The 9787-nt window shown below is 52.1% G+C and overlaps 1 protein-coding gene across 1 annotated transcript in view; it reads left to right on the top strand.

The window, feature by feature from the left end:
* Nucleotides 1–9787, top strand: part of PADI2 (peptidyl arginine deiminase 2) — a 55463-nt gene that overhangs the window by 9790 nt on the left and 35886 nt on the right. Inside the window, exons 2-3 of the mRNA XM_040229399.1 lie at nt 7678–7861; nt 8885–8957. Coding sequence (XP_040085333.1) covers nt 7678–7861; nt 8885–8957 — 257 coding nt within the window. The remainder of the gene's footprint in view (nt 1–7677; nt 7862–8884; nt 8958–9787) is intronic.

Genomic DNA, 9787 nt, shown 5'->3' with positions numbered 1-9787 from the left:
CAGTTGCCACTCACAGTGTATGTGTATCACGTCTTCCGTTTATTCTCTTTAAATATATGCCATTCTATCTGTCAGTTCTCCAGTAAGGTTGTGGGGAAGAAATGCACATTCCCAGGCACCTTCCCCAGTCTGCTGAGTCAGAAACTCTGGGGGTAGCCTGACAATCTGTATTTTAACAGGCCTTTCATGTGGGGCCAGTGCAATTCAAATTTAAGAACCACTGATCTAACAAACTCTAAGCTGTAATTTAGAGTGTAAAATTAAAACTTCAACTGAAATGCCACGTCTTCCAGGAATCCTTTCTCGACCTCCAGACCAGGACCTTGTGGAACCCCATACTTCTCCTTTAGAGCAGTTTTCACAGCTGTTGTCATAACTGTGCAATCAAGAGCCTTTTTCTTTTCCACCAGAGTATTTGCTCCATGGCCCCAGGACCATATTTCCTATTTTGCCCTATCCCAGGACCTAGCACACGCCTGACGCGTAAAAAGTCCTCAGTAAATACTGCCACGTGAATGGCCACACACGCAAGTCCTCTCTTCCAGTCCCTTACCGTGCGCCTGTGCTAAGCTAGGTGCCGAAAGTGAAAGAAAATACTCTCTCTGCCTCCAGGAAGGTGAGCTGCCACCAGGGAAAATAAGCATGGATGGAGCCACATCAGTTGAGTTGAGTCATCCAGTAAGGATGAGTTGCCAGGCAGAGAAGTCGGGGGAAAGGATTACAGGTAGAAGGACCGGCACATGCAAAGCGCGTGGTGAGATGAGACGGTGCCGGGAGTTGGGACGGTGGGGACGTTGTAGGCAGTGAGGCGGGGAGTCAGTTTGAGACGCGGTGGCTGAGTACCACTGGGTGAGTACCAGGCACCAGCGTTTGAATTTTGCTGTTGGTGGTCACTGAAGAGCCACTGAGTATTTTCCAGCAGGCAAGTAACCTGATTTCTTTCCCTTTTTTTTGAATCACTCTGAGAAAACAGTTTGGAAAGAAGGGTGGGTCCATTCATTTACTCCTGAAATATATACATCGAGCGTGGCCGTGCCCTGGGTGCTGGGATATGATAGGCAGTGCCGACGTGGCCCCCGCCTGTGCTTCTGTCCACGTGGCTTTAGCCTCTTTCCCGTAAGCCGGAAGTCATGGCCGCCGCGACCCCTGCTCTGGCCCCTCCATAACCCCCGCGCCCCGCCCTGCAGCCTCCAGGGAGAAGTGACATGCCCACAGCCCCTGGCTCTTGGGTTTCTGCAGGGGATTCTAAGAGGCTCTTCCTGGGGAGGGAGGCAGCCAGCAGGCTCCGCAGGGAACAGTGGGTGCCTTTGTTGCTCCTGCCAGGGCCACTCCAAGAGTAGCTGTTTGCTCAGCTCAGAGCAGGGCTGGGACCGGAGGGTGTGGGGCTCTCGAGCCCCAGTGTAGGTGGGGTATTAACCCCCGAGCCTCTGGGGCCTCCTCTAGTTTCTCACTGGCTCAGAGGGATGAAGGAGGTGGGGAGCACTCAGAGCAACCATTGTCAGAGTTGGGCCCTAAAAGATCATCCTGCCCTGTGAGTTTACAAAGCAAATTTTTTATAGAGTTGTATGCAGAAACCCAATCTGTAGGACAAGATGAAATGCCAGTGGCGCTGGCTACGGGGGTGGACATCTGGCGGAGAGATCCCCGGCTGGTCAGCACCCCCCTCGCCACCCCTTTGTCCAGACCTGCCCCTCTGCGCTCCCCAGACTCCAGCCACCCTTGTCCTGGTCCCCTTCTTTCACTTTACTCTTGATGAAACAGAGAGGACAAGTGCTTCACCCCAGGCCACCCAGCAGGTTTATGGTCAAACCCAGGGCTTGCACTAGAGTGATATTTGCTAGACCTGAGCGTACAGCTACCCAGACTCCCATGATTTTTACCAAAAGCATATTCTAACTCTAGTATCATTGACTTAAAATTTATCTTTAAACCATCTCTTATTTTTCTTATAACTTTAAGTGGAGATGTTATATCATTACGATAAACGCCAAGCCTTTATCAGTTAAATTATGCATCCATGTGCCATCTAAAAGTATCTCATGGGTACCCACACCTCCTTTTGGGATTTCCAGGCTGGCACATCTAAAAGGTTCACTGCTCAGAATGTGTGAAAATGTTAGTCACTCAGTCACGTCCAACTCTTTGTGACCCCATGGACTGTAGCCCACCAGGTTCCTCTCTCCATGGAATTTTCCAGGCAAGGATACCGGAGAGGGTTGCCATTTCCTTCGCCAGGGGATCTTCCTGACCCAGGGATCAAACCCAGGTCTCCTGCATTGCAGGCAGATTCTTTACTGTCTGAGTGACCAGGGAAGTGTGTCCTGCTCAGCTCCACCCCTTCTGCTGAGTGGGTGTGATGTGCTCAGCCCTGTGCTAGGCTCTGGAGGAGAGCAGACCTTGCCCTCGGGGTCTTACAATCCAGAGGAGACAGACATCCGGTGGCAACAGGAGCCGCACCCCGCCCTGCGGAGGGAAAGACAGGCCCGTGGGACAGGAGGGATGGGTGAGCATCCTTCCTCTTATGGGTTGACAGGTGGGCGCTCCGAAGGGGCAAGGGGCACACTCGAGGCCCCCTCAGCGCGTCAGTGGCAAAAGGGGTTGAACCCAGGTTTCTGGCACATATCCCCCAGCCAGGGCTTCTGCCTTCTGCCCAGACTCTGTGCCGCAGCAGACTACAGCCAAGCGTCTCCATGATGGGCTGAGTGGTTTGGAAGAAGACAGACGAGAAACGGTGATTCTGGAACTTGTTTTTCCATCTCCTTTTCCAGCCCTGGGCATGGGGCTGCCCAGCCCTTGGTGCTCTCTCCTGACAGTGCCTGGGAACACAGTAGTCTTCACCGGTAACTCTCACAGCCTGTGGCCTGGCTCAACGAGGCCCTGCCTGGTGGTCCCTGCAAACTCCCGCTCACGGCCTTGGCCATCCTATCCCAGGACTCTGAGTGCCAGAGTGCACTGCTGCGCGTCTAGACCAGTGGTTCTCCAGCTGTGGGCCGTGGGCCAGCAGTACCAACAGTTCCTAGAAACATGATGGAAATGCAGGTTCTCAGGCCCCACTTCAAGCCGTGTGTTCAGTTACCAAGTTTTGTCGAGTCCCTGCGATCTCCTGGGCCACAGCGCGTTGTACTTCTCTGTCCTTCGCTACCTCCCAGAATTTGCTCAAATTCCACTGAGTCAGTGCTACAACATACCTACCTCATCCTCTGTTGTCCCCGTCTCCTCCCGCCCTCAATCTTTCCCAGCATCAGGGTCTTTTCAGATGAATCAGCTCTTCGCATCAGGTGGCCAAAGTACTGGAATTTCAGCTTCAGCATCAGTCCCTCCAGTGAATATTCAGGGTTGATTTCCCTTAGGATGGACTGGTTGGATCTCCTTGCTGCCCAAGGGACTCTCAAGAGTCTTCTCCAGCAACATAGCTCAAAAGCATCAATCCTTCAGCACTCAGCTTTCTTTATGGTCCAGCTCTCACATCCATGCATGACTACTGGAAAAACCATACCTTTGACTAGACAGACCTTTGTCAGCAAAGTGATATCTCTGGTTTAGTATGCTGTCTAGGTTCATCATAGCCTTCCTTCCCAGAAGCAAGCATCTTTGAGTTTCATGGCTGCAGTCACCATCTGCAGTGATTTTGGAGCCCAGAAAATAAAATCTGTCCTGTCATCCACTTTTTATTCTTCTATTTGCGATGAAGTGATGGAACCAGGTGCCATGATCTTCATTTTTTGAATGTTGAGTTTTAAGCCAACCTTTTCACTCTCCTCTCTCACCCTCATCAGGAGGCTCTTTAGTTCCTCTTCACTTTTTGCAGTTAGAGTGGTATCATCTGCATATCTGAGGTTGTTGATATTTCTCCCTGTAATCTTGATTCCAGCATGTGCTTCATCCAATCTGGCATTTTGCATGAGGTACTCTGCATATAAGTTAAATATGCAGAGTGACAGTATACAGGCTTCTTTCCCAATTTTGAACCAATTTGTTGTTCCATGTCCAGTTCTAACTGTTGCTTCTTGACCTGCATACAGGTTTCTCAGGAGACAGATAGGATGGGCTGGTATTCCCATCTTTTTAAGAATTTTCCACAGTTTATTGTGATCCATGCAGTTAAAGGCTTTCATGTAGTCAATGAGGCAGATGTAGATGTTTTTCTGGAAATCCCTTGCTTTCTCCATGATCCAGTGAACGTTGGCAATTTGATCTCTGGTTCCTCTGCCTCTTTGAAAACCAGAATCGGAAATGCTGAGAAGGGGCCAGACACCCAGGCTGTGACAAGTCCTCCAGGTAATGGTTCTACTGCTGCAGCTGCTGCTCCTGAACTCTGAGGACCGCTGTTCCGAAGCTCTCATTCATCCCTGGCCACTGCCCCAGGCGCACTTCGTCATGCCAGCTGGACTCTCTGAGAATGGCACCCACAAATCTGTAGCCGTTAAAAGAAAGCGAAGGTTTAAACAGTACCCGCTGATGGTCCTGATGCCCGATCATAGTGGAGAGCCTGAGAGCACCAGGCCTTCGGGACAGCTGTGCCTGTGAGGCAGACACTTGCACCTATATCTTCGTCCTAAACCCCACGAGAATCCGCTTAAATCCCTCTGAGCCCTCCTGAGCTTTGGGGAACCTTCAGACCGTGGGCTGGAGATTTAGCGAAACCGTCAGCCCTGGGCGCCTTCCTCCTCTGCCTCCCAGTCCTTCCTGTTAGCACCCTGTAAGTCGGAGTCTTAATCTGCTTGAGCTGCCGAAACAAAACACCATGGGCTCAGTGGCTTAAAAACAAACGTTTATCTCTCCCAGGTCCCTCGGCTAGAGTCTGAGATCAGAGCACCAGCCTGGCTGTCACCCTGGTCTGCACCCAGGGCCTTCCAGCTGTGGGCTCATGCGGCCCATCCTCGGTGCCTGCGAAGGGAGACCGCACTCTCTCTGCCTCTTCTTACGAGGAGACAAGCCCTATCGCTTAGACGTTACTCTCCTGACTTCATCTAATGTTCAACGATGATCACATCGGGGGTTAGGGCTTCAATGCCTGAATTTGGGAAGACTCTTTTAGTCCACAGCAACCAGCTCAAACCAGTTATTTTCCCGCCTTGAAATCTTGATGGCTTCTCAAGAATTCTAAGACTATTTCCCATTCAGTAGAAAACTCCTCTGGAACCCCGAGGAATGACTCTCGAAGAGAATTCCAAGCTGTGAAAGCTGCGGCGAAAAGGAGGCGTCTTTGTGAAGAGCCCACCCCTGCCCGTTAAGCTCCTGGTTAACGGCTCCGTCTGTGTGCAAACCCAGCACCTGGAAGCCTGCCTCCTCGCTGGCAGCCGAGCTCCCCTGGTCTTCAGCTCAGACCCTGAACAGGGCTTGGGAGACAAGAGTTCTAGGCCCAGCAAACTGTCTTTGCTGCAAACTTGGTCTTCTGTCTGAGCCTCAGACCTCTACCCTTACAGTAGCAGGTGGCTTCCAAGCTGGTTGCCCATCAGAAATCCCTTGTTAAGGATTCAGGTCCCCAGGAGGGATGACTAGGTGGAGTACAGGGGATTTTTAAGGCGGAGGAACGATTTTGTGCCAAAAACGTGTATACTTGACACAGCATTTGACAAAGCTCGTGAGACTACAGTACAGAGTAAACTATGGACTCGAGTCGATGATAGGACATCAATGTTGCTTCATCAATTATAACAAATGTGTCACACGAATGCAAGATATTCGTAATATGGGAAACTACGTAGAGGAGAAGGGGTATATGGGAACCCTCGATACTATCCGATCAACTGTTCTGTAAACCTAATACTGCTTTAAAAACAAAGCCTACTATTTTAAAAAATAAAAGCGGATTCCCCAGGCCCCAACCTGGAACATTCTGAATCAGTGGGTGCAAGATTAGCCCAGGGAACCGGTATGTTTCTTTTCACTTATTTATCTTTGGCAGTGACGGGTCCTCGTTGCTGCTTGGGCTCTTCTCTGGCTGCAGCGAGTGGGGCCACGCTTCGCCGAGGTGCATGGTCTTCTCACTGCAGTGCTTCTGCTGTGGCGCACAGGCCCTGGGCGCGAGGGCTCGGTAGTTTGGCTCCTGGTTCTGGAGCCTGGGCTCAGCAGTCACGGTGCACGACCTTAGTTGCTCCTTGGCATGTGGGATCTTCCCAGATCAGGGGTCAAATCCATGTCTCCTGCCCTGGAAGGTGGACTCTTCACCACTAGCACCACCTGGGAAGCCGTATACATGTATACTCTTTTTCAGATTCTTTCCATTCAGTTCAGTCGCTCAGTCCTGTCTGACTCTTTTCGACCCCATGAACCGCAGCACACCAGGCCTCCCTGTCCATCACCAACTCCCGGAGTCTACCCAAACCCATGTCCATTGAGTCGGTGATGTCATCCAACCATCTCATCCTTTGTCGTCCCCTTCTCCTCCTGCCCTCAATCTTTCCCAGCATCAGGGTCTTTTCAAATGAGTCAGCTCTTTGCATCAGGTGGCCAAAGGATTGGAGTTTCAGCTTCTGCATCAGTCCCTCCAATGAATATTCAGGGCTGATCTCCTTTAGGATGGACTGGTTGGATCTCCTTGCAGTCCAAGGGACTCTCAAGAGTCTTCTCCAACATCACAGTTCAGAAGCATCAATTCTTCGGCCCTCAGCTTTCTTCACAGTCCAGCTCTCACATCCATATATGACCACTGGAAAAACCATAGCCTTGACTAGATGGACCTTTGTTGACAAAATAATGTCTCTGCTTTTCAATATGCTGTCTACGTTCATAACTTTCCTTCCAAGAAGTAAGCGTCTTTTAATTTCATGGCTGCAGTCACCATCTGCAGTGATTTTGGAGCCCAGAAAAATAAAGTCTGACACTGTTTCCACTGCTTCCCCATCTATTTGCCATGAAGTGATGGGACCAGATGCCATGGTCTTTGTTTTCTGAATGTTGAGCTTTAAGCCAACTTTTTCACTCTCCTCTTTCACTTTCATCAAGAGGCTTTTTAGTTCCTCTTCACTTTCTGCCATAAGGGTGGTGTCATCTGCATATCTGAGGTTATTGATATTTCTCCTGGCAATCTTGATTCCAGCTTGTGCTTCTTCGAGCCCAGCATTTCTCATGATGTACTCTGCATATAAGTTAAATAAGCAGGGTGACAATATACAGCCTTGACGTACTCCCTTTCCTATTTGGAACCAATCTGTTGTTCCATGTCCACTTCTAACTGTTGCTTCCTGACGTGCATATAGGTTTCTCAAGAGGCAGGTCAGGTGGTCTGGTATTCCCATCTCTTTGAGAATTTTCCACAGTTTATTGTGATCCACACAGTCAAAGGCTTTGGCATGGTCACTAAAGCAGGGGTAGATGTGTTTCTGGCGCTCTCTTGCTTTGTCGATGACCCGGCGGGTGTTGGATCTCTGTTATAGGTTATTATTGTCCCCTGTGCGCTTCGGTAGGTCCTTGTTGCTTACCTGTTTCATGTGTAGTAGTCTGTATCAGTCCCTCTCAACCTCCTAATTTATCCCTCCCACACTGAAGGAATCTGTATTTTGAGCCAGTGCCCTCTTCACTACTGGGTGATTACCGTAATGCTGAGTCCTCTGGGAGACCCGGCAGCCTGGGGAGCCCTGCAGCCTTGCCCCCCCGCCCCAGGGGTCTCTTCCTGAAGGCCCTCGTCCTGCCCACCCAGGAGTCCCTGTGACACGGCCTCCTCTCTCCCTGCAGCGCGGCCCCTGCGGGGGCCCAGACCTTCAGCCTGAAGCACTCGGAGCGCGTGCGGGTGGAGGTGGTGTGCGACGGGCAGGCTGAGGAGGTGGCCACCAACGGCAAGCAGCGCTGGCCCCTGTCGCCCAGCACCACGCTGCGGCTTACCATGAGCCAGGCGAGCCCCGAGGCCAGCAGCGACAAGGTACCGTGCACGGGCCTGGGGCCGGGGGCCAGGCCGGTATCAGGACGGGCGGGATCCTCGCGGGCAGGAAAAGCCGAGCATGGGCCACACACTCAGGTTTCAGTTTTTCCACAACCACATTAAAAGAGCAAAAAGCGAGACCTCCCCGGTGGTCCAGTGGTTAGGACTCCACACGGCCTGTGCAGGGCTCGTGGGTGTGATCCCTGGTCAGGGAACTGTTAATAAGGTTCCCCTATACTGCATGGCATGGTGATAAGTAAGTAAATAAAAGAGCAAAAAGAAATAGATGGACTTAATTTTGATGATATTTTTTACTTAACTCCATATATCCAGATGCTGTCATTTCAACGTGATATCAATATAAAAAACAAGACCAAGGTTTTTTCCATGCCGAGTCTATATCTCCTGTGCGTTTCACACCTGTACCCCATCTCAGTTCAAACTAGCCACTTTTTAAGCGCTCAGTAAATCAGCTCATGGCTACAGCCACAGAAGGAGGAATTCATGGCAGGTTAATGTCACGGGACTCTTAGCACAGACTCTTAGACTACTGGAAGCGACGGCCACGAATGTCCTTGGTTTCATCGTGTATCAGACGGGATGCTGGGTTTCCAGGCGCAAGAGGTAGAGCCGGGACTAGACCCTCTCTTCCCTGGGCTCTCTAGTTATTCACATGAACATCACACGTGTCCTGTGTCAGTCCAGTGAGGACAGCCTAAGCGCCATCGTTGCCGAGTGGGAGCTAGATACACACCCCGGTAGAAGTGGGGACCGGCAGCAGGACGCACCGGGGGCCAAATAGCAGACGACACCCTGGCTGCCCTCTGAGAGAGGGGAGCCCCCTGTCTAGTTGGATATTCTGAGAGAGCCCACCAAGCCAAGAGCACTTCCTGGAGGAGAGGGTCCAGCTGGTTAGAGCAGATCAGCTTGACAGACTGTGAGCTGGTCCCTGCAGGTCTTCCTGCCTGTGACCTGTGACCTCTGTTCTCTCCCTCCCCGTGTGCCGCCCCCACCCCCGTCAAGGTCACCGTCAGCTACTATGAGGAGGAGGGGATCACGCCGGTCGACCAGGCTGGGCTCTTCCTCACGGCCATCGGTGAGTCTGCGTGGCTCCGGCCTGGGTGCCTTTGTTCCCCAGGGGCTGGCGCTGCTGCCCTTCCCAGGTGCTTGGGCTGTTCTCAGTGCTGCCTGCCTGGCACTCGGAGCTACCTCTAATAATGCAGGCCTGGGGGGTGCTGCGGGGGGAGGCATGCCTTGGTCCTCCAGCAACTCAGCTGGCTGTCACAATCCCCGTTGCAGGCTCTATGGACTGTGGGGAGAAATAGCCAAGGCTGCTCCTCCCCCGTCTCTGCCCTGCAGCCCGGAGAAGACCTCCCTTGTCGAGAGGAGAATAGCCTGTCTACAAAGCCTGCACTGTCCTTCCTAGCCCCAGCTACACCCCTGCCTTCCCCAGACCCAGACCTCAGGGTGCAAAGATGCAGCCTGGGTCCTTAACCCACCTCGTCCTAGCCCAGACATTGAGGCCCAGAGAGGCTAGGGACCTGGTTCAAAGTCACACAGCAACACAGTGCCGGTTGGGTCCAGAGCTCAGGCTCATTCCTTTGCGGGTTCTTCCCGTTTGCGCCGCACTGCCCTCCCCCGGATGCCAGGGCACGTGGGATGCGAGGTTCTGGGGCTGCACTCCCTGGGCTCTTCTGCAGCGGAGGCATTACTTGTCTTTTCAGTCTAGCTCCTATAATGTTCCAGCCAGGGGGACATTTCAGTGAGTCCTTAGTTTAACACTGACAGAGTGGCGACAGGTCAGGGGAAGGTAAGCTGCCTGTTCCTGAGCCTCAGCTATGTCCTGAGGGCATTGAAAATAACAGTGATGTCTATTTGCTGAACAGCTGCTCTGTGTCCAGGACTTTGGCGCCAAGGTGGCGTTTA

This window comes from Oryx dammah, unplaced genomic scaffold (assembly GCF_014754425.2).
Source record: "Oryx dammah isolate SB20612 unplaced genomic scaffold, SCBI_Odam_1.1 HiC_scaffold_27, whole genome shotgun sequence".
NCBI lineage: Eukaryota > Metazoa > Chordata > Mammalia > Artiodactyla > Bovidae > Oryx > Oryx dammah.
Note: the sequence above shows the minus strand (reverse complement) of the source record. Positions and strands in the feature narration are given on the sequence as shown.